Here is a 27,018-nt window from a genome sequence, read left to right as displayed (position 1 = left end):
GTTCACGCCCCCCGGCCCGCCGCAAGGATCTCTGTCCTGGGCCCTGGGTGCAGTGGGTGCCAATCGCCCCAGCGTGCGATGAGCGTGGCATGGTCTGGCATGGTCTGGCATGGCATGGGGCATGGCAGGATGGGTAATTATCTCGTCTTAGTGGCCGTGGGCGTACCGACACCCGAAGAAGAAATCAGTCAGAGCCACGAGCGAGGACGAGCACTGACTGGCAGGCAGCGTGCCAACGGCAATTGTGATTCGATGCAAATGGCAATGGTAATGGCAAATGACGATGGCGAGATGCACACGACTCTCTCTCCAACTTGTATTGCCTCAATCAGCAGTGCTGCTGTTAACGCCGCCTCAGCTCAGCTCACCGCCTGCCGACTCGACTCGACTGGCATTGGCCGGCCGTTGTTATTTCGTGTCGATACGCCCGCGGGTGCCACACTGCCACCCAAGGGACCAGAGTGACGAGTTGCAGATGGCGTGGCATAGGCGTAGCAAATATGTATGCGGCTTGCAGGTATCGTTCATTGTTGAGGGTATCCGTAAGGAAGGTAGTCAGGTACCTACCTACCTTACCAAGGTACTCGGCGAGGACCCGAGGGACGAACAACTGGCTTGAATCGCATGCGTATCCGTGGGAGTGAGTTGTAATGCTGTGCTGTGCTGGTGCTCGCCGGCCGGTGCTGCACAAAGAAGACACCGCAAGCACAGCGCTGCACTGCAGCAGCATCCACCGGACTGCTGCAATCTTGGTGCTGCTGGCTCTGCCGATGGTGCTTTAATGCCGCCGGTCGACCGGGTGGTGGTGGTAGTGGTGGTGGTAGCGGTGGTGGAGGGGCAGCGAGAGCGAGCAAGCAAGGCGACAATGTACCACTGCCATGTATGCAGGCTGCAGAGGTACATGACATGGTCGCTCCGTGTTCCAGTCTCATGGACGGAGCGGTGGGCGCGGCCGTGGGCTAGCTAGGACGTGGCTTGTCATGGCCATGGGGAAGTTCTCAAAGGGACCTCGCAAAGAGACCTCGCGAAGATGACGGGCTAAAGCCGCGGCGGGCAAGGAGGCGCGGTGTTGGAATTGGCGGGTTGAGGCGTCCATGAGGCGTGCCGTACCTGCCAGAGAAGGGAAAGGTGCCAACACCATGAGCGGGAACTGGGAAGGGATGCTGGGTCGAGGTGAAGTGAGGGAAGCAGATGAGGGAGGCATGGCATGTATGGGATAGGTGTGTGGAGTGGTGTGGTGTGGTGTGGGATGCGTCGCTCTCTCACTCTTTTCTCTGTCTGCGCTGCTGCAGCTGCTTCAACATCTGGAAGTAGCAGATGCGTGCCTCTGACGCGGCAGGTGCTGCAGCGAGATACGAAAGGGGTACATGGGCCCTCCACATCACTGGACATCACATACCTGACCCGTACGGATACGCAGTACGCCCTCACCCTCTACTGCATATCTGCTGGTTCCTGCTGCTGGTGCCCGTTCCTTCCTACGTCGCTCCTCCCAGGGTCAGGACAACCTTCTTCTCTGTCAGGACCTGAGCTGGCCTGGCTGACCATGCTATGCCATGCCATGCCACAAGGCACGGCACCATTACCGTGCCATACCAGCCAGAACACGCCGTTCAGGTCATGGAAGGGGGGCCGCGAGAGAATGTCAGTGGGTGCTGCGCTAAAAGATGAAGCTCCGAGTGTGTAGTGTGGGCGAGTATCTATCTGTACTGCTGCTGCATTGAAGAGAGGGTGCATTGCCAGCAATTTCACCCAACCCATCCAAGCGCATATCATCCCTTGGCCCTTGGGACCTGGTTCCCGGCCATGTGTAAGGTAGGTACATACATACATATGGGGCTTCTTTGCCTCGCTCTTTAGTGCCAATACACCGGACACACATCACTAACAAAGTGGAAAGCCTCTACGCAGTACTGACTGGTCAAGGCAGGGTTTGGGTACCTGTTCCTGCGCCTGTCGCAGGTACCTTGCCTCTCTCTCTCTCTGTCACTCTCTCATTCTCACTCTGTCAGAGTCTCTCTTCTTCTTTTTTCCCCATTCCCCCTTCTCCTTGTTTTTATTCAGGTAGTGTATTGGCTTGGGCTTTTCCGCCTTTCAGTTCCTTTCCGCCGCCTTCTTAGACGCTACCTCACACATGCATGTCTATGTAAGTGTGTAAGTGTAAGGTATTGTACCAATGGTGGTGTGCGTAGGTGCGGTATGTGTACATTGCTGCTGCGGTACACTTTTGAGTCCCCCGTCTTGACTTGAGTCTTTCCGCGGGCAGCCCAAAGAATACGCTATGTACCTGGCATACCTTACCTTGCCTCCCGTCCTCTCTCCACTCCCACGGCCTTCCACACTCCCCCGTCCCCTCCCACACACACACACACACACACACACTCACACACTCATACTCCAGACAGAGGCACACACACCAGACAGACCAGCAGAGTGTGCTAGCTAAGTAACCTGCCCGTCCTAGTGCACCTGCTAAAAGGTGAGGCGTGTACGTACCCCCCTCCCACCCCTTCTGTTGCTCTATGTATGTACCATGGGCAATGTACCTTACCCTCCATACGTCTTAATATTATTGTTTGGCTTTAACACGCTCCAGTCCTCTCCTCTCTCCTTTTTTTTTTCATCCCTTCCCCGGCTGCATACTGCACTGACCTGACCTGACCTGACCTGGTCTGGGGCCTGACCTGACCGTACTTACCGACCGTATTTCTCTTGCCTTTCCCGTCCCCTTACTAGACGTGGTTTTCCTCTTCCTTTCCTTCCTTCTCTCCGTTTGCAATTTCCTTCTCAATTTGTAATTAACTCTCTGGGCTCTTTGGCTTGCTTCTTGCACTCTTTTTTGCTCGGGTCCATCCTTCTCTCGCTACGCTACCTGGCAATCTCCCGACATCTCACCCGCAGCATCCAACCAAGCCTCGCCTCTCAGCTGGCTACAGACCTGCTCACTCACTCGCCTGGCCCCCCTTCCTCAAATCTCATAACATCCTCCTCGCTCGCCCTCCAATAGACTTTCACCCTTTTTTCCCAACTTCCACCCGGGAATCGAGCAACACTGCACGGAAACATACCCCCCCCCCCCGACCAACCAACAATTCTACCGATCTCCCGCCACCACGATACACACGTCGTTGTCGTACTGCGCCTGACCGCACTCTCGGGCTCGAAACACGCTTCGCCGCTCATCTCACTCCCACTCTCACCCGACGGCAGCAACCAACGAGAATTATTGTGACCCTGTCGTGGCCGCTTGCTTGCTTGCTTCCTAGCCGCGTCTGCTGCAGCAAGCCCCCTCCCACCCAATACGGACTTGTCGTGGTCCAGCCGCTCCTTCTGCACATCTGCTTGAAGCACCGAAGCAAACATCCCTCGAGATAGTGACCTTTGCCTCGAATCTCCCAATTGCCGTTGCATACTGCGCCGCATTCGCAACCCATTCTGTAAGTTGCCATGAGCATGCCTCGCCTACCCGGCCACCGCAGCCGCAAACTTCGCAATCCTGCCTCCGAAGACTGGGTTCATTACACAGAGCTACGGCAACTTGGCCCTGCACGCATCCGTGTGTTGCTCACGAGACCTGCTGCGTCTTACAAAACCGCCAGTGCTTGTTTGCGGCCCTCCATCTAGATATACTCTTGCTAACTTGCTCTCTTGCGGGACACCAGCCCCACGACAGCTCTCTCCCCTATTTCGACCATCTAGGCCCCATTTTCCTGTCTCAGCGCCGATCTCGAGTGTGTAACCCAACGGTTCTGGAATTGGTTTCTGACGGCTTTCCCTGAATCAATTGCGGATCTGGATTCCAGTGGAACAACCTTCCAAAAGATCAACAAAAATCATCTCTTCCCGCGACAGTTCGGTACGATGGCGGGCGAACAGGGAGCCGGTGGCGGCATAGAGAGCAACCGTCGGCATTTGTCGACTTCTACTCGTGCCAGTGCCGATAATGAACCCATCCAAGAGACAGAGCCCCAGACGGGCAAGCAGACCGAACAAGAAGAGGCCAAGGCCCAATTCCAACAACCTTCCCAGGACTCTCCCAGAGGTTTCAACCCGCCTTCAAGCACGTCAACTCCTTCATCAGCACCCCTGATGGCCAGGGCATCTTCCAACAGTTCCACGGTTTCGACTCCGAGCGCGCCGACAGACAGCTACTTTGCACCAGTCCCTGAGGCAAAGGCACCCGCACCGAGGCCATCTCGCCCTCTCGAGCCTCCAGTCACCAAGGGTACCTTGAGCGAGCTGGACGTGTGCAAAATCATGCACAATCCCAAGTTGCGCCACGATATTAATTTTGACCCCGAGCTGCATTTCCGACCCAACCTGGATGGAGACAAGGGCAAGCGGAAGCAACATAAGGCGGACCTCTTCTGGAATACCTTGCAGGACCAACTGGTTGATTTTGTGAGGGAACCGGAGGCTTTCTACGCTGCTCACGGCCAGACGGACGATTGGTGTTTGCCATCACTCTTGAAGGCTGTGAAGGACATCATCCAGACTTTGGTTCCCCAGAGAGACAGGGTTTACTTGGATGAGGGACTCAACGTCGATCTGCTGATGCAGCAGTTCTACAGGGGCGTCGCGGATCTGGAAAAGTTGGCCTTGTGGTTGTCTCGCGTTCTCAAGTCACATTGCGCCCCAATGCGTGACGAATGGGTGGACCAGATGTACAGCCAGCTCAGCAATGGAAACAGGACGAATAACGTGGAGGAGTTGGTCAAGGGCATGAAGAGCCTGTTGAGCGTGCTGGAGGCCATGAAGCTTGACGTTGCCAACCACCAGATTCGTTGTCTCCGCCCTATCCTGATCGAGGGAACCGTTCCATTCGAGCGCAAGTTTTTCGAGAAGAAGATTCAGGGCAACAAGTTGGACGTTACGCAGGCGAACGCATGGTACAGGGACGCCGAGGACCGATACGCATCATCCGTCTCCGCCGTTGCGGCACACTCTTTCGGCGAGATGTCTGTGTTCTTCGAAGCTATTTCCAGACTCATCCTGCCTTCGGTCTCGGAGAAGGCTCTGCCTAATACCTTCATCTTTGATGAGGAGCGCTTTATCAAGTTGCGAGCTGATATGCTGGACGCTATCAACCTGGAAGTCTGCATGCGAATGTTCGACGACCTGGAACGCGTTGGCCGACTTGCTGTTTTCGACGTGGATCGATTCGATGAAGGGACTCGCAGCCGACCAGCTTCTTTGACGCCAGCCTTCGACTTCAACACTCCCCCCTCGCGACCCTCAAGTCTCGCCTTTAGCGCGAGTGGCTCAGCAACCTCTTCTCCCAGATCTTCACTGGTATTCGCTCCTGCCGATCCCGTAGACTCTGTGGCGAAGTCCAAGGAACTCTACAACTCACTCGTCGCCTTACTTCACACCTCACCACCGCCACGCCGACACGAATCCCGCTGGGAAGCCCTGGCACCCTCCTTGGCTGTCCAGATCTTCCGCTACTGCAACGCCCCGTCCGACATGCTTCCCGTTTTGGAATCAAAGCTCGCTTCCAACGTTTGCGACGTCAACAGCTCGATGTTCCAGGAAGTTCAGGAGCAATTCCACGGTAGGCTCTTGGTGGAGCTGCAGAGGCGGGTCAGGGAATACCGTGGCCTGACAGGCGTTGGACTGTTTTCAGTCGCCACAGGCGGTCGTCCCAACGGCTCAGGGCGGTCATGGAGTGGCAGCCCCGACCGCGATGGCCGGGAGCCCTCCGAGACCAGCCGCGAAGTCCGTGAGGATGGCGGTCTCGAAGACATGGCGACTCGGCTGGCGCACCTCGGTATTCTTCACTGGCGCGTGTTCGCGGGCCTGGCCTATACCTCCGAGGAACAGGCCGACAGCGTCATGGAGATGAACCAGTTCTAGAAGAACTGCCTCTGAGCAAAGCTCGCCTTTTGAGGCGTCACGTTATTTAATATGGACGCTGCTGGTCAAGAAGCCAGCAGCCCGACTCGCCCCGACAAGGGGGGCTTCTCTACTATGTCTGGCCGAACAACAATACCCCTTTTACAGTATTTTAATCTTGCATTTCACACCTTTTCTCGCAAGAATTCATATCTCTTCAGGCAACGGGTGTTACGGAACCTTAGACGGTGTTTTGGGGATCAAAGCATCAAGCTCGCGCTTTTATCGCGTTGGTTAGTTGATTGGATAGGCGTTTCGATGGCGGTGGTTACATGCAGATACATAGCGCACACTTTTGCATTGCTCTGAGACAGAAAATGAGAGTTTCACTTGACGTTTAAACATTTGTCTACATTTCAATCACAACACATGTGATTATGTACTCAAGTGAATCGCTCAGCCGAATGGTCGTTTTGGTTTTCTTTTCCTCTGCCCATGCACGCTTGTGTGTCTCGACGGTGTATCCTTGCACTCTGTGTCTTGTTTTGGCCAGCTTTATGTCAAATTGTTAATCACTTGCGTGGGCCGGTTGCCGTTCAGATCAATACATATTATTGTAAACGTTAGGCAACAAGGTGTGCCCACAAGCGGCAAACTGTGTGAGAAGGTTAGAAAGGGTGTCCCCGCAGGCGGTAACCTGCTACACGAAAGTATTAAAAAGGTGAGAGGGAAAAAGGACATGTCAATCTCAGGTTTGAGCTGTGAATGAATCTTGACCAGTGGTGAACCGAGTTAAATACGAGCAACCCGGATAGAAGCCCCATGGTAACTTTGCTGGTGCCTATCTTGCTAGCATACATCTGACGTTGAATGTAATTGAGGTAAAACAACTGTAGCAACAGAAGCGACAATAGGCTCGATGGCAACAATAATAGGAGTAATCAACAGCGACAGCAATGTCGATATTGAACACGTATTAAAAAAAAGTAGAAATTGGTTCCTCTGGCACACGAAAGTTAGGGAGTCTCATGTGTTCTATTGCTCAAGTAGTGAAAACTTCGGTGTGAGACTAGCCTGGATGGGAGGCCCCAAGCACTCAGACAAAACAGTTTCATCGAACACCTGACGTTCTGAACCCTGGCCTACCCTTAGGTGAGTCCTGTGGATGCGACTTGTATGCTGGATACATCAGAGCTCTCGTGATGGTGGCAAGCAAGTGCGTTTACAACCGGGACAGGAGGGCTGGGAGCCAGACAGGTGAAGCGGGGTCCCAGATTGAGGATGGTGAAGGGGACGGTGAAGAGGGGGACCTGGTCGAGGTTGGAAAAGCAACAATAAGCATGCTGGAGGGGGAAGGAAGGTCAAGTTCGATAAAGTGGGTTACGAAGCAAATCTCTCAAAACGTTGACACTATTCCGAACCTCCACAGACTCGTGTTCGGTCTACTAGTTGCGTGGAAATAATTGCCAAGTTGATTCTGCGATTCCTAAACGTCTACGTTACCAAATATGCCGTAAGGACTGGCCACTTCCTGCTCCAAAAGCCTCAGGGGACTGCACCAGAACATGAAATGGTTGGAAGAAGACTTGAAAGGGGTACGGTCCCTGGTGATACAAGAGAGGCATACCCAAGACTATGTAGAACATTCTGCTACGGTACTGCAACTCCGTTCTCTACAGCCGACGCCCCTCCTCCGGCGGTTTCTTTTTCAAAGAGCATTGCCGTACCTCTGAGCGTACTTGCCGACGCAAGAGGACTCAAAGGCGATGTGGCAGCAAAAGCAATGAGACTTGGGCACAGACAAAAGAAAATGTGACCTGGACACGGCGCTTAAGTGAGAGTCGCCCTTCGTGGGATGGTTGACGGGGGTTTCAGGGTCACCGTCCAATACAAACATTATACTCATCGTCTTGCATCAGACGGCTAGAAAGCAATATATTTGTTGTGCTGAGGCTGTGTGACACTCATCCTCGCAACCGGTATCATGACTTTGATCCAAGTCCTTCTGCGAACCCGATACCGACTGGGACGGGTGTCACTGGGTATCTTAAACGGCCGAAAGGAATTCAACGAACGATCGTCTCCAACACGGTTCGTAGAGTTCGCCGGTGAAACTGGACTGGCCTAGCCTGGTTGCTTTGGAAAGTTGGCTCCGTGGCTGACGCGAAACTACACTAGAGACAATATCTCGTTATCCAGGACGTAACATGCTCATCCCTCAACTTAGAGCTTTTCCATTCTATCGTCGAGGGCAAAGGACTTTATCGCATCTCCGAAGAAACATGCGCGACATGGGTGATGACGTAAACTCTTATTATCCTTGAGACTGCCTGCCTGACTCTAGGCAGAGCATTCTTTGTACTATTGCGGTCGTGACACGGGCGATATTGGCCCGTCGATGACTGCTTCTTTGCGCTTCCTGTGTCTCTTCTACCAAAGCCGTAGCCGTATTCATTTACCTAACCAACTCCGAAATCATAGGACAAGTCTTCATTTTTCTCGACCGCCTCCCCAGCGAGCCGAGTCGTGCGTGATCGTACGGGGGATATATTTAGTTGATGAGCATGGAGACCTGTTCTCCTCATGTGTTAGTCAAGTCCAAAGGGCAGAAATGTCGGGGAAGAGGGAGACTTGCCGCCATGACGACGCAGCATAAGCTGATGTACGGACTCAAACGCTCGCCTACCCTGGCGAATTTCCAAAAGATGCCCATGAAGCTACCGAACGATCAGCATTCTCGTAATGCAGCGTGTGCTCTGTGCCGGGCCTGGTTCTTACCCGTCCTTGTTTCGGTCCATCATGGCGGGTATGAGCTGGTGGATGTATGCGCATGTGCAGACGAGCAGGAGGATGACGAGGAGGAGAGACTGGAAATTGAAGAGGGCGGTCTGGCGGGGCTTGTTAGCATTCTTCGGACTTGTTCGTTGGATGCGACTGCGACTCACCATGTTTGCGACTGTTGTCCCTCTGCGCAGGAACTGGCGACGTGGTTGACCTGGATGCAAATGGATGGAAGGTCGCGATAACAGAGCCCAGGGGTGCGGTACGCTTCAGCCTCTCCTGTCCGTACAGTGGACAAGGTGGCCCGGAGATTTACTGAGCCACACGTGGCTCGAGCTCTACCTAGCTCTGCGTCGTCCCCTGAGGCAGCACCGAGGCAGGTACTTTGGCGCCACCCCCACAGTGCAAGCTGTGGAAACTGAGGCTGAAGCTGCTTGCCCTGTGCGTTGCGCAGTCTGTCACCGTGAATTCTCCATCTGGAGTTCGTCCTACCTCCGCCAATTTCGTCTTCACGATTCAACCTCCACCTCCTCCACCTTACTGCTTGCGCCGTCAACACGAGCAAACCATTCAAAACAATCAAAAACCTGCGCGACTCTACACTAGGCTCAAGCGATCCATCAATCAGCGCGCACCGATCACTCACGACTGCCCATCATGGAGCCTCGCGCCCGCGCTGCCAAAAATGTTGGCAAGATGAACTTTAGCCACAACGAGCGTACGCACATTTCCGTGCAAATTGCCTCACAGCAAAATACCCAAGCTAATTCGACTGCTCCTTCCTAGTGGCTCAGCTGCTCTACGCCCATGGCGACGTGCGGAACCCCCTTCCCGAGACCATCCGCGTCCTCGACGAGATCGTGACCGAGTTCATCCAAGGCATGGCCTTCGAGGCCACCCGAGCTGCCAACTATGCAGGCCGACAGAAGGTCAAATACGAAGATTTCGAGTTCGCCTTCCGAAAGAACGACGCGTTTCTCGGCAAGGTGCAGGAGGTCTTTGAGAAGAAGGGCGAGATCGACTCCGCGAAGAAGATCTTCACAAAGGACGACGAGGCCGTTCTCATGAAGGACGCAGCGGACCAGGAGGGGGGCAAACAGTCAAAAGACAAGGTCGTCAACGGGCAGGGCGATGCCGCGAGCTCTGCTGCCGATGCTGCTGCGAAGCAGGAGGAGGAGCTGGGCGAGGCAGACGATGACGCCGATGCTGAGAGTGAGATTGCGGGACGACCAGCCAAGAGGTTCAGGCTCGACGGCGACGCAAAGTGAGAGTTGGAGGTGGCACGGCGATTTTGTTGTTGGGCACGGTGCATAGCGACTGGCGTTTTGGATCAACGGCCTCGTATTGGCTCAGATGGCATTTCTGATGACACATGGACAGAGGCATAGGCACATTAAGCATGGCATAATTAATAATTTTTGGGGCTTTGAGCAGTGTGCATCAAATCATCGATCAAGCAGGCCGAGTTTGACATGACGCCGTTGAAACTTTTTCGGCACAATGGAGCGAGATCTGAGGTTTCCACTTTTGACCAGGGTGCATCACGATCTTTGACTTGGGGAAAAGTGGCCGAACCCCGCCGACCTTAATTCAACATGCCACAGCCGTCATACCCTCGCATGGCATTACAACAAACAAATCGAAGAAGCAGACGCGAGGTCTCTTCGTGCACACAATAAGGTTCAGCCGCCTTCTTAGTACAACCATGTCATGCATGTGTTGGACTGCAACCGCAAGGTAGAGCGGTGCGGCCTTTTGCCCGTTTCCCGAATCGGCACCGGAGCCGCTGCTGTCGGTAGAAGCTTCAAGCGGGACCTCGCCGAGAAAGTGGACTACCTCCCACCGCACGCGACACCCCGGCCACCAGAAAGCCCAGGGCCTTTTCCAAGGTAGCTGTTTGTTCCACGGTCTACTGGGTTGCATGCCGCACACTAGCTGGCGATATCGGGGAAAAGGGAGGGAGGGGCGAGACCTTGGCGGCAGGTGACGATGCAGCTCTGCTGTCGCATCACACTCTATGTTTCTCGTCTCGACGGCGCCTCAGCGGAGACAAAAGGTCTGGCCGCGGGCCTTCCTGCTGCAGGCTATTGTATGTTTAGGCATCTCAGAAGGAGCCGGTAAGTCTAGGTCAAGTTAGTGGTGTTGGTTGGCTCCATTATCTCTCCGCGCAGGCGCAGAAGCCAAAACAAGTGGTTGGCAGTGGATGACCACCCTCGAAAATCTCTACCTTACCACGCCTACATAGTACCTATCGACTCCACCTATGCCGCTCTTTTCCCTTCCTCGCCCATCCACCCACCACCTGAATAGGCATTCCTGCATTCGTTGCTTCGGGCTGGTGGTGACTCGTCCATTGCCTCTCTCACCCATCCCATTCTCTCCCACACAGCCCTGTCCGCCCGACCTAGTGATCCACCACACTAAGGCAGACGGCAGCAAGATGCGCAAGGGTGGTGGATTTGAGGGGCGGCACACCGCACGCAATAGGCCGCACTTATTTCGTCCTTTTCTTGCCCTCCCGGCCTCCCGGCCCTTGGCCTTGGGAAAGACCCCGACTGACTGACTGACTGCCTGACTGATTGAACCGACAACCGACTGAAGGTGACTGACACACCCATTCATTACTCCGGCCTCCCCACTTCCGATGAACGATGGGTCGTCCTCTCTTTAGTTCTTCACTACACCCCGCTTCCAGTTGAGTTTGAAATCTCTTCGTGATCTTTTCCCACTCGAGATATCACTCCGTTTTCAGAGTTGAAACGTCTAGTCCCTCCTCCTGGCCTGCTTCACTTCACTACCCCACCGCGCCACCAGGAACCTCTTTGTGCTCTACGCGGCCTCGACTTCAAGACATGACTTCACCTAGCCGTCATGTCTGGCCCGAAGAAAAATGATGATCACTATGTCCCTCAAAACCCCAGGGTGAAGACACAATTCGAAGATTCTGAACAAGACACCTATGGATCATTTGACAGAATGTCGACAGACAGCAAATTATCTTGGTCGCAAGACCACGGAAAGGGCCTCGACCTGCCCGACCCCGAATCTTTCCGATCATTCTCAACAAGTCCTTTCCAGAATGGGAGAGCCTCGCCGTTGTTGGGTGGATCAGAGTACCCTACGATACCTCAGACACCACCGACGCAGGGGAAGCTATGGCGGTTCTGGGTCATGAACAAGGGCGTCGTCTTGGTGGCTCTCTCGCAGCTGTTCGGTGCTTTGATGAACCTTACAGCGCGGCTGCTTGAGCTTGAGGGAGAGGGAATGCATCCACTTCAAGTCTTGTTCGCCCGGCAGAGTGTGACCATGGTCTGCTGCTGCGCTTACATGTACTGGATGAAGACGCCAGATTTTCCGTTTGGAAAAAAGGAGGTCAGATGGCTTCTCATTGCCAGAGGAGTGAGCGGGTTCTTTGGCATCTTTGGCATGTGGTACTCGATGATGTACCTCCCTCTTGCCGAAGCCACAGTCATCACGTTCCTCGCTCCTAGTGTTGCGGGTTACGTCTGTTACATCGCGCTGCGCGAACCATTCACTAGAGCTGAGCAGATAGGAACTGTTATAGCCTTCTTCGGCGTTGTTCTTATTGCTCACCCGGCGTCCCTCTTCACCGGCGATTCGACCTCCTCGGCCGCTGCCACCGCGCCGGAGGATTACAACATCACGAACGGCACCGCGTCAACGACCACCCTGCCCGGCCTCAACCATCGGGCCACGACGGCAGAACGCTTGACAGCCATCGGCGTCGCCATACTCGGGGTCTTTGGCGCCGCTGGAGCTTTCACGACCATCAGGTGGATAGGCAAGCGTGCGCACCCGCTCATATCCGTCAACTACTTTGCGACGTGGTGCACGATCGTATGTGCCGTCGTCCTCACGATTGCGCCGCTTCTCGAGTTTGAGCAGCCGGCTCTGCGGTTCGCGCTGCCCCACTCAGGACGGCAGTGGCTGTTCATGGTGTTGCTCGGTGTGTTTGGATTCATCATGCAGTTCCTTCTTACCGCGGGACTGGGTATGGATCGCTCAAACAGGGCCAACGCCATGGTCTACACGCACATGCTCTTCGCGGCAGGTTTTGACCGTTTCATCTTTGGCAACGTCATGGGGTGGATGAGTTTGGCGGGATGTGGGCTCATCATCGGGAGCGCACTTTGGGTTGTCCTGATGAAGAGCCCGCCGCCACCTAGAAGGGAGGTTATGGTGGACGTTGAGGTCGCGAATGTTAGGGATACCGAGGCTGTACCGATGCTGGCGGATATAGACGGGGGTAGAGATGAAGATCTAGAACCGGACAGGGCACGATGATACCATGATGAATATATGACATGGAATAGGGCTGCTTGGAAATGGTATGTGGTTAACGAGAAACGTGGGCATTGGTTACCCATAGAGAGGCGGTGCGTGCTACCCACTCATGGCTGAGATTCGGAGTATCGCAGAAATTCCGGCGTGCATGAATGAACACATTTTCAATATACCTGGGCATTTGAGTCCGGTCAATAAGAATGGCACTGATTTCCAATGATATTAGATGCCTTGATCGAGCCTGTTCATTACACTGTTAGAGAGGCGAAAAGTAGTGCAGATTTCCTCTTTCATGGGGTTGCTGAAGACGCAGCAATCAACAATGCATCGCGAGCTGTTAACATTGTGCTCACGGGCTATAAGTGATGGCGAAAAAGCTATATGCAGCATCTAGGCACCTCGACACCTCGAACGACATAAATTCACCTGTGAAACAACGCATAATGGCTTAACCGAGTTATACCTCGATACCTATCGGAAAACTCGTTGAGCCGCGATGACTTGCTGAGCTTCGATCACCACCAAAGACTGACGTATCCAGTCCCCATGAGCAACGTCATAGGCCATGATGTCAGGTCGTCGACCGATCAAGGGACACAAACGTGGTGTCAAGCACGGAATAGGGGTCCTATCCCAAGTGCAGCCCCTGGAATTCCAGGCGCGCGCGTTTGCGCCGGCGGGTACCTAAAAAGGACCACGATGAGACAAGTCTCAACATTCCCGAACGCGGGAAGAGTACACAGAGGAAATTATGATTTGAATCATGTTTCCACAAGAATACACGCTTGGTGACAAGTATGGTGCGACCTTGGATTCTTAAAAGAAGAATGCAAGACAGTGGACGACACGCTGTGTAACAATAGACGCCGTTTCGCCCTGATGATCAAGATCCAGGTGCCTACAATAGGTCATCGCGGGCCCTCGGCGGAAGTACCCAAACGCTAGGCGAGATGAGAAGGGATGGTTTCCTTCCGTGACTTCAGTGCATCCGACCTAACTCCCGTCACCGGATAAGGTCTCGGGTCCGGGTAGTGATGAATGCCCGTGAGGTAGACATTTTCTGAGGTTTCCTACCCGTGAAGGTGAAGGGGGAGAACTTGAAAGCTCTGCACTGAAATTGTCTGAATCGGAATTGAATGCTTAATCAAGACGGGTTTGATGGGTAACATGTAGTTGGATGTGAATGATATAGAAGGAGGTGCAAACAGGAAGCTATCCCAAGGTCACGTGTGGGACCAGGTTCCCAAAGTGCCGGCCGGCGCCTGCACTGTGCGCCTCAGCTTTGCAGGGATAGAGTGAGGCGCGTCTCCCAAAATCTTTTGGAAGCTTCAACCAAGCCCGTCCAACGCCAATCAACCCCCATCGAAGCCCGCGAATTCATTGCGACCACAACGCCATTCCCGAACGCTCCGCTACACCAATTTCAGACGAAAGCCTTGATACGCGAATAATTGACCCCCGGCAACCGACGCCCCCGCCGCGACGATGGTCCAGATCAGTGAGGTTAAGGGAAACAGTCGCGAGAACCGCACTGCTGCCCACACCCACATTAAGGGCCTAGGATTGAAGCAAGATGGCACGGCAGAGAAGCAAGCGTCTGGTTTCGTCGGCCAAACCACAGCAAGAGAGGTCAGCGGCATCCCTCGTGGTTGCGCAGCGTAATTACTGACAGATCTGCCGAAATTTAGGCATGCGGTATCGTAGTCGATCTCATTCGCGCTCACAAGATGGCCGGTCGCGGTGTTCTGCTCGCCGGTGGACCTGGGACAGGAAAGACGGCCCTTGCGCTTGCCATCAGCCAAGAGCTTGGAACCAAGATCCCCTTCTGCCCGATTGTTGGCAGCGAAATCTACTCGACAGAAGTAAAGAAGACCGAGGTATTGATGGAGAACTTCCGCCGCGCAATCGGCCTGAAGGTCCGAGAAACGAAGGAGGTCTACGAGGGCGAGGTGACAGAGCTCACTCCCGAGGAGGCTGAGAACCCTCTGGGCGGATACGGCAAGACCATCAGCACACTCCTGATCGGCCTGAAGAGCGCGAAGGGGCAGAAGAAGCTGCGGTTGGACCCGAGCATATACGAGGCCATCCAGAAGGAGAGAGTTTCGGTGGGAGATGTCATCTATATTGAGGCGAACACTGGTGCCTGCAAGCGCGTGGGAAGATCAGATGCCTATGCGACCGAGTTTGATCTGGAGGCCGAGGAGTACGTGCCCATCCCGAAGGGTGAGGTGCACAAGAAGAAGGAGATCGTGCAGGACGTTACTCTTCATGACCTCGACGTCGCCAACGCTCGGCCCCAAGGTGGTCAAGATATTATGAGCATGATGGGACAGCTGATGAAGCCCAAGATGACCGAGATCACGGACAAGCTGCGCGGCGAGATCAACAAGGTGGTGAGTAAGTACATCGACCAGGGCGTTGCAGAGCTTGTCCCTGGCGTGCTTTTCATCGATGAGGTAAGCGGAACTTTCATGTCCTGTCTGACGCGAACTGAGACCGGTGGATTAATCTTCAACAACAGGCGCACATGCTCGATGTCGAGTGTTTCACGTACCTGAACCGGGCCCTGGAATCGAACATCTCCCCGATTGTCGTGCTGGCATCCAACAGAGGAATGGCCACCCTTCGCGGTACGGACGACATCGTCGCGGCGCACGGCATCCCTACCGACTTTTTGACTCGTCTTCTCATCGTTCCCACGACGCCCTACCAGCTGGACGAGATCAAGCGGATTGTTCGCATCAGAGCCACGACCGAGGGTGTGCCTATCACCGATGCCGCCCTGGACAAGATTGCGGAACACGGCGTTCGCATCAGCCTGCGGTACTGCCTGCAACTGCTGACACCCGCCAGGTAAGTGAAGAAATGATCGGTTTCTTGTTCCTGCTGCTGGCTTCCCACCGCTTTCTCTTACTCATCCCCATGCGGTTTCCCCTCTCTCTTGAATCGTGGATCGACCGGCTAGTGTGAGACATCCGGGCTAACCCCAATGAAAGCATTCTTTCCAAGGCAAACGGCCGCAGCCAAATCGATGTCCAGGACGTGGCTGAGTGCGAGGACCTCTTCCTGGACTCGCGGCGCAGCGCCAGCCTTCTGAGCAGCGAAAACGGACGAGGTTACATCTCGTGAGAGGAGTCAACAGAGGCATGCTTGTTCGGTAGGATAGAGAGTGAGAGGTCACGGTCCCCCGTTTAGTTTCTCGGATGAAGGATGGCGACGGCGTTGTAAAAGAACTTGTCACATTATCGAAGACCAGAACAGGTAATTCACGGCGTTTTATTTGCTGTGATAATTTACGATGATGATATTCCGTGGGAGATACCGGTCAGTTGTCTCAGTCGGGTCCGTGAGAACCAAGTTGTGTTGTTGAGTTTCCAAGGGGCGAGCAAACGAATGCCGGGTGACATGTCCTCTGGGCCACGAGCGACGAGTGATTTCCCGTTGGTTCCCATTTCCTTGTCTCGAGTTGGCCCAGACCCCCCGAGAAGCGAAAGTGGGTGGGCGAGAGAGAGCAACGCTGTTTGCAAAACAAAAGCCCAGATGAGGAAAAAAAGTAGGGCCGCCCTCCCGATTATAAGACATTCGCAGGCCGCGAACCAGAAAAACAATACCTAACGAGAGACATCCACGCACCGCCCGATGCCGATGCCGCCTTTACCCTAACCAGAGGCAATTGGCAATGGGGGGACTTGTAGGTAGCCAGCCCTTCACCGCGTCTTCAGTCTCCCGTTCTGAACCCTGGTCCCACATCTCATCCCAGGGTACTCTGGCGCTCATCATCAGAGACATCACCAACGCCAAACGCATTGTGTCCTTGCCGATCAAATTTTAAAAACATTTCCAAGAAGACAGGAAGAAGAACCCACTGGAACGAAGAATTATGGTAAACGCCTGGGGGGGGTTCTCGCCTTCTTCCCTTCCATCACGTGGGAGCTGATGTTTCTCCCAGCCTAGACCACTTTCGGCCAGGGGTGGTTGTGTTGGTTCGACGTACATCCCATTGTCTTTGTTCTTTTGGTGGGAGCGCGGGTTTTGATTGAACATTCCAACCGACCTACTTGCATTCATTCCCCTTCTTTCACTTATTCTTTCCCTTGCACTGTTCTCCGCCTGGCCCTGGCACACCACACCCATACCACACCACCACCGCGGACAAGCAAGGTCATTGTTTTTGACGTCTCACAGGGCCATCGGTCTGCAGTCGGTATGCATGCTTTCCTTTGAGGAGAGGCTGGCTGAGGGGATCTCGGCGCCGTTAGGTGAGGAAAAGCAGGGGGCGAAGGAGGAAAAGAAGGTAGCCGCGCTCGCCGCGGTAGATGTTGCAGTAGTACCATCACTTAGTAGTTCGCCGACCCAGAAACATCGTCTGGTAGGGGACCAGACAGAGAGAGAGAGGAGGAGGAGGAGGAGGGCGTACGTGCGGTGTTGCCAAGCCTTTTCTGAATTGCAGACGACATGAAAGGATGAAATTCTTAAAATAACACCCAAGAATAAGGCTGCTTTGAGTGCTGCATCTCCCTCGTCTGTATCTCTCGACTGTATAGTTTTCCCATTCTCGACCTTTAAGCATGACCTGGACAGGGTAGTAGGGACGGGGGGTAAGAATTCTTCAAAGCCCGTGGCCTTGCGCGCGGTGTGTCGCTCTGGTCACCCAACATCTCATTATCCATCTTTCCTCGCCTCGTCGCCGCTGCCGCCGCGTCTTTCTCTCCGCCTTCTTGTCCTCCGCTCTGCAACTTCGGACTTGGACCCGAAGGGAACCTATCATTTTGTTCTCCGGGGTCGCAAGAAAGGGGCCAAAACGCATCTGCTCATCTGCTTTTTCCCAGTTGCGAACAGAAAGCACTGGTGGACAGAGTGAGTTGAGTCGTCCCGGCCACGGAACAAACGCTTCCTCACAAAGGAGCTCTACCCTCATCTGCAACAGCTTGGGTGCCGGCACATTCCCGAGACATTTCCCCAAAGCCATCGTTTTCCTCTCTCGTCCGTTCGTACGCTGTCTGTTCTGTTTCTTCATTCTGTTCGCTCCTCTCGAAACCTGCTGCTCCCTCCCTCCACTTCTCTTGCTGCTGCAGCTGCTCCTTGCCGCGCCTTCTCCGTTGTCGTTGCTGTTCGTCGTCACCGCCGCCGCCGCAACAACAACGTACCGCCCTGCCCTCACCCCCAATGTCCTTTCTGCTCCATAATGGCAACCGTCATCTTTGAACATAAGGTCATTGAGTTGGACGGTCATTGTCTGCCCCGTCTCTGCTGAATAGGTAGCCGCCATCTCGAAACCACAAAGAAGACGTACAGAACGGAGCGAACAATCGTCTCGACGAGGGGAGAGTAAGAGAGGGAATCTCGGCTGTCTTGTCTCGTTCCAGTTCCCCGATATACCTCTCCATTTGTCTCTCTCACGTCCTTCCAAATACTTACTGCCATTCTTCTTCGCTCAAGCTCCCACACACCACCTGTCCCGCCATCTCTTCCAAACCAAACCAAACCCTGGCATCCCGTCGTGTTTCTCACCGTATACAACATACACGCCCCCCCGTCTGTCGCTGCTATCCTTCTCCAAACGCCCCTCTCCGAAGCATGGTGTAAGTCCAAACGTCGCAGAGCCAAGCCAACAAGCCGAACCGACCGCCATCTACCACCTGTCACCGTTTCCACCACCACCACCCTCACACCCGTTTGCACCTCCTCCCAACCTTCCAGATCCCAAGATGACAGATGTGATTTCTACTCCCAGACCGCGGCGGTCAACCTCTTCTTCTGGGGGCAACTCTGCCCAGTCAACCATGGAGCGCAGAGCAAGCCAGGGGACAGACGAAGGACCTGACTCTGTAGGCTCAGCTGGTAGTCGAGCTAGCAGGAAACGCGCTGCTTCTATCGACGTTGAGGAAGCAAACAACAGCTCGAGGGCGAGAGAGTACAGCTTGGAGACAGGACCGATGGGCGGCGAGGGCAGCAAAGACTACATTTGTCTATGCACGCCCGCTCTGAAAGTTCCAAGACCACGCAACGGTAAGTTCGACACCCGCTTCCTTTGGTTCATCCTTCGCCAGAATATGCCGATGCTCTCTGTTGCAGACGCATTATGAGACGAGAAACTCGGCAGGCGGTCTTTGTTGTTTGATTCAAATCGGCAGCTGGACACTTGTGCAACGCCTGTTGGCTAACGCTGCTGTTCTTTGATAGCCTTCATCTTATACAGACAGCACCACCAGGCCCAGGTCATCGCGCAACACCCAGGACTCTCCAATCCAGAGATATCCAAGATCATTGGCGAGCAGTGGAGGATACAACCCGAAGACGTCAAGGATAGCTGGAAGAAGCTCGCAGAAGAAGAGAAAATACGACATCAACGACAATATCCCGACTACCGATACCAACCAAGACGCGGTGGACGACCGGGAAGCCGGTCGGGCCCATCCTCTGGAGGAGACACGGGACGTTGCCCCAAGTGCGGAGGCAGATTCATCGCCACGCCCAGAACGCCTTCAACACCGTTTATTACACCGACTGCAGCAAAATCGAGCATGCCTCCTCACCATCCGAGAGATTTGCGGGGCGGCGGCGGCGACAGCGAGCAGCTCCGCCATGCTTTGCGTGGCGGTAAACAACCCATGCAATACCAATACGGCAACTTGCGAGACGTCGACGAAGAGTATGAGGCGACCTCGCCATCGCCGGAGCTCAAGCGGCGCCGCTTCAACGCCATGGGCCACTACCAAGCCGTCTCGTCACCGGGTCCGTACACCGGGCACCCTCTATCGAGACAGCCCCGATCGTCGCTGAGCATGCCGGGAACACCGCCTGTGCCGGGTTACGGACCCTTGCCTGGCCCTTCTGCACTCGCGAGGTCTGGCCACGGCACCATGGCGCCTCCTCCGCGCCCGCATCACCCTGGATACGCAGGACCGAACCGCGGCTCTGCCTTTGACGAAAGCCTTCGTCTGCCGCCTTTGCAGACCCAGAACTCCCCGCCGCTTGGCAGAGATGGCGACACGAACGACCGCCCAAGCGCACACCCGGCCGCTGGTTTGGGCATTGCAAACTCGCGAGACGCCTGGGCGCAGAGTATCGAAGCCATGATTATGACGATACCTTTCCTGAGCAAGCTGAAGGTGCTGCAAAAGATCAGCCCGACTCTGGCACCGCCAGGCCCTACCAGCCCTGACATCGAGACCCGTGGCGCAGTCCTTGCCGTTGAAGGGGCTGATCCCCGGCAGCTGGAGCAGGTCGGCACAGCCATCCACCGATCTCTGTTGGGCCTGACGGAGATTGACCTGAAGATCTGGAGCGAGGCACCCACCACACCTATCTCAGTCATGTCTGCTGAAGAAGACACCAAGATGAACGACACCGCTTCCGTCTCCAGCAGCAGAAAGAGCAGCCATTCACAGCCGAGTCTCCAGGCATCGGAGCTGTTCTCCAACTACATGCAGACCATGGTGAGGTGGCACGAGAAGTCGAGGGAGATCGTCAAGCACGTCACCACCAAGCCAGCCTTCGGACTTGATGATCATCCGCCGAGCAGAAGAGCGTCGGAGGGAGAGGTGCTGGTCGGCTCGAGGCACAACTCGATCTCGTTGCCAGCCAAGACACCTATTGCGTTGCTCCCTATGGGTTTTAGTTTGACCATCTCGGACAAGTACGCTTGTATGATACCCATTTCCGACTCGTACGCCCCTGTCGACCATTGGCAATGGATGTCAACCCTTTGGAGAGGTGTCATTGGCCCCGACCTCGTCATTTATGTCAAGACTGCAGCGGAGGACGAAGTTGTCCGAGGAGGTGCCGTGGAGTTCAGAGGTCCCGGTGTAATTGTGGTCAGGATTGCGCACGGCAAATCACTAGACGAGAAGGCTGAGCGGCGCATTTGTTTCGAGGTGATCGAGTGGATCCGGGGCGCCAGTTTCCAGGAGGGATTTGGCCGAGGTTGACAACGGCGAAAAAAGCGAATTTAATGATTTGATATCCTTATGTTTTGGCGATTTGGTCAGAGTTGATAGTCGGGTTGAGACCGTTTCTTGTCTTATTTCTCGACATAGCGTAGGCGTAGATAGGAAAATAACGAGCCGTCATGATCGAATGAGTCTTGCGAAGGGTCCGTTTGCAATCACGAGAAGTCGACATTGCGGGAGGATGTTGATTCGCATGTAAAGTGAAAATCAATCGAACTGGAGGGCAGGATTGCAGCATTGCGAGCCAAGGGCATGATTCGCACAGAGGTTCGCGCTGATATGCAAGCTCAGAGGCGCCAATGTGCCATGTCAGGGCAAGTAAGACAATGTCTCTGTCTGAATCTTTGAAGGCCGTTTGCTGCTTTGTTGTGTTGGCTGTTAGTGCTGTTTTTTGCATTGTCTGCACTGCGGAGCTCTCTCATTGACTTGTGCTTGTTGTGCAATGCTGTTTTATGCTAAGTAGGATGTCCATATGGGCGTGATATCGCACTGTATGGACCCTGAGTTGCAAGGCAAGGCAGACGCACAGGCCAATCAGGCACAAGTTTGAATTGACATACATCACCCCAGCATAGCTCCAATTGCCCCTGCAGCTGGCGCCGCAGCAAGCTCCGGGCTGGTCTCAGCGCGTTTATTCTACTGGACGCGCATCCAATGCCCCCTAGAATGACATCTAAACACAACGTCAACATCCACACCACATCACGGGGAGCTTCTCCATAGGCCCGCACCCAACGACAACACAACATCGAATATGCTTATATCTTAACGAAGGGCGCTTGCAACAATGTCGGACCTAGGAGTTGGACAGACGGTGCGTCTGTCAGATGGTCGGACCGGCATCGTGCGCTTCGTCGGCACTACCCACTTCGCTAGCGGTGATTGGGTCGGCATCGAGCTCGAGGACGACAGCGGGAAGAACGATGGAAGCGTTCAGGGCGAACGGTATTTTGATTGTGGAATGGGCCATGGCATGTTCGTGCGGCCCACGACGTTGGCCATCATCGCCCAGGCCCCGGCGACTGCGAAGCCCGCAGCTCGCAGGCCTAGCCGGCCGAGCAGCTTCAATCCTGGCACCGGGCGGGCGGCGACGGATTCGGGATTGACTAAGAGGATGAGCCTGAACGCGCCGAGTCCGAGCCCGGGACCTAAGGGGTCTCGGCCGTCTTCGGGTATGCCCAGGGTAAGTGTCCGTCCCGTTGTATCGGCTTAGATCAAGGGACAGATGATTGACATGAAGCGACCAGTCTCCGACCAAGTCACCAACAAAACAGCTCGGATCAGCTACTTCGAGTGGCGCGCCATCACGGACTACTACCCCGTCAAACACTCGCACCTCGGCTGTGGGAACAAAGACGACGCGGCCAGGCGCATCAAGCACGCGAACGTCCATGGGCCCTCCGCCGATACCTACCACGCGGACGCGGCAGCCGTCGACTTCTTCAGTATCGGGGAGGTCAACCGCCACAAGGCCAACCAGCGGCCGGCTCTCCATGACTGGGAGAACAGCCTCTTCTACCAGACGACCATCGGCAGACATGGGAGGTGGAAAGTCCACCGAGAGTGGGGATGATGCTACATCGCCATCCAAGGATATCGGCGACAACAGCCCCGTCCAAGCAAGGACAAAAGCCCTCGAGAAGCTGACATCAGGGTCAGCCGGCCCTTCAAGTACATCCGCAAGACCAGCGGCGACAACTACCGCCCGTTCTACAATAAACGCAGCCGCTGCCAACAAGGAAATCGAGGACCTCAAGGCCAAGTTGAAGGTCCTTGAACGAAAGAGATTAGAGGACAGGGAAAAACTGAAACAGCTGGACCAAGTCCAAGGCGAGAGGGATAGATTCGAGTCCATCATTCAAAAGCTGCAAGCCAAGTATCAACCGCAGCAGAACGAGAACAATGAGCTGCGCAAACAGTTGAAGGAGGCGGAGACTAGGTTCGAGTCCATCGAGAACATCCAGATGGAGCACGAGACGGCTTTGGAGCTGGCAACACTGGATCGAGAGATGGCCGAGGAGACGGCAGAGGTTCTTAAGGTCGAGCTCGAAGCTTTGAAGCAAAAGTCGGAAGAACTGGAGCTCGAGGTGGAAATTCTCCGCGAGGAGAACGCAGAGTTCGGACAGGGCATGTCATCGGAAGAGCGTGCCAGCACTGGCTGGTTGCAAATGGAGAGAACCAACGAGCGCCTTCGTGAGGCTCTTCTGCGACTTCGAGACTTGACGCAACAACAAGAGGAGGAGCTCAAGGACCAGATTAAGACCCTGGAGAGCGACTTGCAAGACTACACCGCTGTGCAAGAGCAATTTGAAGCAGCCAAGGAGAAGCTTGCCCAGTCTGAGGCGGCTGTCGAGGATCTCCGCCAGCAACTGGACACGGCGCTCGGCGCCGAAGACATGATCGAGGATCTGACCGAGCGCAACATGAGTATGTCTGAGCAGATCGAAGAGCTCAAGGCCGTGATCGAGGATCTCGAGAATCTTAAGGAGGTCAACGACGAGCTTGAAATCAATCACGTGCAAAACGAGAAGGAGATGCAGGAGGAACTCGACTTCAAGGACAGTGTCATTGCTGAGCAGGCTCGACGGGCAGGCGAGCAGGAGGAGGCCTTGGAGGATATGGAATATACTCTGTCCCGCTTCCGAGGTCTTGTAACCAGCCTTCAAAGCGATCTTGAGGACATGCGTGCATCGCACGCAGTGACTGAGACAGAGTCTGAACAGCTCAACAGCAAGTCCCGTGCTATGATGGACTTGAACATGAAGCTTCAGATATCTGCTTCCAAGGCCCAAGTCAAGACAATCGACCTGGAGCTGCGCAGGCTGGAGGCTCAGGAAGCTGAGCAGCATCTCGAGATCGTCAAGCTCTTCCTTCCCGATACCTACAAGGAGGACCAAGACTCTGTTCTCGCCCTGCTGCGCTTCAAGAGACTGGCTTTCAAGGCCGAGCTTCTGCAGGGCTTCATCAAGGAGCGTGTCAACGGTCAAACCCACCCCGGCCACGAAGACGACATCTTTGCTGCATGCGACGCCATTGACAAGCTCACATGGGTTGCCTCCATGTGCGAGCGCTTCACCAATGCCATCAGCCACTGCTCCATCGAGCAGTTCCAGCGATATCAGAATGCCTTGTTCGAGCTGGAGCCTGTGGAGCGTGCTCTCAATGGATGGATCGACGGTCTCCGCCGAGATGAGCTCAAGGAGAAGAAGTGCGCGGATGAACTCCAGCGCACCATTGCACTCATGTCGCATCTCGCCGAGGTCCATCTCACGAATGACTTGCCCGACTTTGCTGAGGATACGTACATGCAGACTCTGGTGATGCAGAGCCACCTCGACTCTGCCGCTACCACTTTCGCTACTTTGCGCGCTATGATCGAACGAGTTGTGCCCGCGGAGTCTGATGAGGACGAGATGGCGCAGCACTTTAATAAGAAGGCCGAGCTGGTCGTCACCCAGACCCGCAGCGCCAAGGTTATTGCTGGCAAGGCTGTCAGAGCTCTCCAGGACCTCAAGGCCAGGTCTCTGGCGCTGCCGCATGAGACCAAGGAGTCGTTTGAGCAGTGCTTAGATGCCACCCGCCAACTTGCTGCCTTGGCTCGCGAGATTGGTCTCGATCTTCACCTTCTTCTGCATGAGGAGGGCCGCAGTGAGCCATACACGCACCGCGAGATCCAAGATACAATTGCCAAGGCCACCGTTAAGGTCGCTATGTCGAGCGAGTCCGATCTGTTCTCCACCTACTTGTCTAGACTTCGCACCCTTACAAGTCAAATATCTGACTTGGCTGCACTCAGCACGGACTTGTCGCAGACTCAGGAGTTCGACGTCACTCCCGCGCCATGGAAGCTCCGGTCCCTGGAGCTCAAGGCCATCAAGACGATCCCCGTCGACGCTGAGGAGGAAATGCGCCGCCTTAAGGAGGAGCACAATGAGGCCCGCAGGGCTATTGCGCAGCGCGAGGAGACCCTCAGCACGGCGAACCTCAAGATCGAGACCCTCGAGTCGCGTATGAAGGATGCTAATGCCAAAGCCTCTCGTATCGAGGATCTCGAGGCCCAAATCGAGGCCGCCAAGCAAAAGGCCGCCAGTCTTGCGGAGGACATTGACAAGCAGGATCGCGAGCTTAAGACTTTGGAGACGGACCGCGACAAATGGAAGAAGATTGCTGGCGACAGCAAGGCCTTCGCGGACGGTGCCGGTGCGGCGGGTGCCAAGGCTGGACAGGAGCGTGCCGTCGCCACGGCTCGGGAGATGGACGCTCTCAAGAGCGACATTGCAAGCCTGCAAGCCGCCGTGCGCTATCTTCGCGAGGACAACAGACGTGCCAGGACGACAGAGCAGCATAACTACGATTGGCTGGCCGAGCCACTCACAAAGGCCCCATCGGTCGTCGAGCAGCGTCGTGCTTTGGTCATGGCCGAGGGCAAGGACGTGCTCAGCGAACTAGTCAAGTTCACAACATCTGCAAAGGTGTACGATCTGGGCACTTTGCCAGAAGACAAGCTGGCTTGGAAGCCGGCGCGCAGTACCCCGCAGTACCATGCGGCTAAGCAGAAGGAGGACCTCGCGGCGTGGAAGAGCTGGCGGGACTCGGTGCTGAAGAAGTCGGAGGTGGTACTGGGCCGCAAGGATGCCGCGGCGGAGAAGAAGCAAATGATGAGAAGCGTGGCGGCGAGGCTGCAGATTCGTCTGCCGGACGTGGACGGCAAGATGGTGCCCGGCGGCGGGCGAGATGTGCAGATTGTTGGATCACGCGAGTGGGAAGGATTGCAGGGCCGCCTGGCGGCAGTATGATTATCATGCAATGATGCTCGGTGGTAGTAGGACCAGTGGCTAGATATACCCCCCCATCCTTATGCTCAGCATCTATCTCTTTTTCCACACGCTTTGTACGATGTTTTTGTCGGTGAAATGTATGTGTCCCCGTCCGTGATATCGTCATGATTCGTGGTCCCGGTTTATCCTTATGATATGCATGTCTAGAAAAATGGCACCTTTTTTTTTGTCCGAATCTCTCTCTGTCTCTCTCTCTCTCGCTCGAAGATCTTGGGGGCGGCCCCTATCAAGCTTTGCCCTTGCCCTTCTTCTTCTTCGAAGCCTTCTCCTCCGCACCACTGCCACCACCACCACCCGCGGCCTGTCCCATCAACGCCGCCATCGGGTCTCCTCCGCCCTGCATCTCCTTCATCATGTCCTTGAACAGGTTCTCGCTGACGCCGCCGCCCGTCATGGCGGGGCTGAAGTACGGCAACAGGTCGCCCATCTTCCAGCCGCGGGGGACGGCCGGCTTGGGCCACGGCTTGCCCGGGTCGGGCGCGGGGGCGCCCTGCACGCGGGCCTTGAGCGCGGCGCTGTTCTCCGTCGTGGGGTTCTCCTTCAGGTGCTTCGCGACGAGGATGTAGAGGTGGTGCTTGTTCTTAATGTCGGGCATGCCGGGCGGCTTCGCGTTGGGCGACGCCTTGCCGCCGTCCTTGCCGCGCCCGGCCTCCCCGCCGAAGCGTATCCTGATCTTGACGCGGCCCGGGTTCGCCCAGTCCTTGGGGTGGAACTTTGCCGGCTCGAAGAGCGTCGGCAGGCGCAGCGCCGCGCACGCGTTGACGATCTCGCGGGCGATGGGGTTCATGACGGCCAGCTCGCGAGGCACGCGGCGGCCCTCGACACGGGTGCGGCGCGCGTCAAAGTAGATCGGGTACAGGCACTGGAAGTCGGCGTACTGCTTCGGGTCATTGGTCGTCTGGAACTCGGACGACCCTGCGCCGGCGCGCGGGGCGGCGTTGGCCGCCGACGGGATGTTGGCGGGGTTGATGCGCGAGGCGGCGGCGGCTGCTGCTTGGGCGGCCGAGGTGGAGGAGGACTTGGGTTCGACCCGTCGCATAATGTCCATGTCGTTGAACTCTTCAATGTCGCCCTCGGAAGGGTCCGAGTTCTCGAGGTCGCTGTCCTCCACCTCTTCTACCCGTGGGTGTGACATTTTGTTGGAGTATTAATCTGGTAATGGAGTGCGTGTGGCTTGGCTTTGCGATGCAGTCGTGTGCCTCTTGACGGGGGGCGGGCGTCGTTGTCGTCGTCGTGGGGTGTTGGTGGTGTATTGTTGAATCTGGGAGGTGAGGATACAGTTGTCGATTGGGAAAGCGGCTCTACTA

The 27,018-nt window shown here is 55.4% G+C and overlaps 7 protein-coding genes across 7 annotated transcripts; 6 read left to right on the top strand and 1 right to left on the bottom strand.

The window, feature by feature from the left end:
* Positions 1-3,861: 3,861 nt before the first annotated feature.
* Positions 3,862-5,856, top strand: COL26b_003557 (uncharacterized protein; the record flags this gene model as incomplete). The annotated part of the gene is made up of 1 exon (XM_053176452.1): positions 3,862-5,856. One exon carries the CDS (start codon positions 3,862-3,864, stop codon positions 5,854-5,856), a length of 1,995 nt encoding a protein of 664 aa, XP_053039539.1.
* Positions 5,857-9,273: 3,417 nt separating this feature from the next.
* COL26b_003556 (uncharacterized protein) lies at positions 9,274-9,884 on the top strand (the record flags this gene model as incomplete). Its single annotated transcript, XM_053176451.1, has 2 exons — positions 9,274-9,334; positions 9,403-9,884. The coding sequence occupies 2 exons, from the start codon at positions 9,274-9,276 to the stop codon at positions 9,882-9,884; spliced, it is 543 nt and encodes a 180-aa protein (XP_053039538.1).
* A 1,603-nt stretch (positions 9,885-11,487) lies between these two features.
* Positions 11,488-12,921, top strand: COL26b_003555 (uncharacterized protein; the record flags this gene model as incomplete). Its single annotated transcript, XM_053176450.1, has 1 exon — positions 11,488-12,921. The coding sequence occupies one exon, from the start codon at positions 11,488-11,490 to the stop codon at positions 12,919-12,921; it is 1,434 nt and encodes a 477-aa protein (XP_053039537.1).
* A 1,485-nt stretch (positions 12,922-14,406) lies between these two features.
* RVB1 (RuvB ATP-dependent DNA helicase pontin) lies at positions 14,407-16,050 on the top strand (the record flags this gene model as incomplete). The annotated part of the gene is made up of 4 exons (XM_053176449.1): positions 14,407-14,550; positions 14,610-15,377; positions 15,443-15,774; positions 15,918-16,050. The coding sequence occupies 4 exons, from the start codon at positions 14,407-14,409 to the stop codon at positions 16,048-16,050; spliced, it is 1,377 nt and encodes a 458-aa protein (XP_053039536.1).
* Positions 16,051-18,704: 2,654 nt separating this feature from the next.
* Positions 18,705-20,852, top strand: COL26b_003553 (uncharacterized protein; the record flags this gene model as incomplete). The annotated part of the gene is made up of 2 exons (XM_053176448.1): positions 18,705-18,930; positions 19,105-20,852. The coding sequence occupies 2 exons, from the start codon at positions 18,705-18,707 to the stop codon at positions 20,850-20,852; spliced, it is 1,974 nt and encodes a 657-aa protein (XP_053039535.1).
* An 808-nt stretch (positions 20,853-21,660) lies between these two features.
* COL26b_003552 (uncharacterized protein) lies at positions 21,661-25,669 on the top strand (the record flags this gene model as incomplete). Its single annotated transcript, XM_053176447.1, has 3 exons — positions 21,661-22,056; positions 22,087-22,425; positions 22,466-25,669. 3 exons carry the CDS (start codon positions 21,661-21,663, stop codon positions 25,667-25,669), a joined length of 3,939 nt encoding a protein of 1,312 aa, XP_053039534.1.
* A 268-nt stretch (positions 25,670-25,937) lies between these two features.
* COL26b_003551 (uncharacterized protein) lies at positions 25,938-26,846 on the bottom strand (the record flags this gene model as incomplete). Its single annotated transcript, XM_053176446.1, has 1 exon — positions 25,938-26,846. The coding sequence occupies one exon, from the start codon at positions 26,844-26,846 to the stop codon at positions 25,938-25,940; it is 909 nt and encodes a 302-aa protein (XP_053039533.1).
* Between the last annotated feature and the right edge of the window lie 172 nt (positions 26,847-27,018).

Source organism: Colletotrichum chrysophilum, assembly GCF_026319265.1.
Source record: "Colletotrichum chrysophilum strain AFK26 chromosome Unknown scaffold_20, whole genome shotgun sequence".
Lineage (NCBI taxonomy): Eukaryota > Fungi > Ascomycota > Sordariomycetes > Glomerellales > Glomerellaceae > Colletotrichum > Colletotrichum chrysophilum.
The sequence above is the reverse complement of the archived record's forward strand: the minus strand, read 5'-3'. Positions and strand labels throughout refer to the sequence as shown.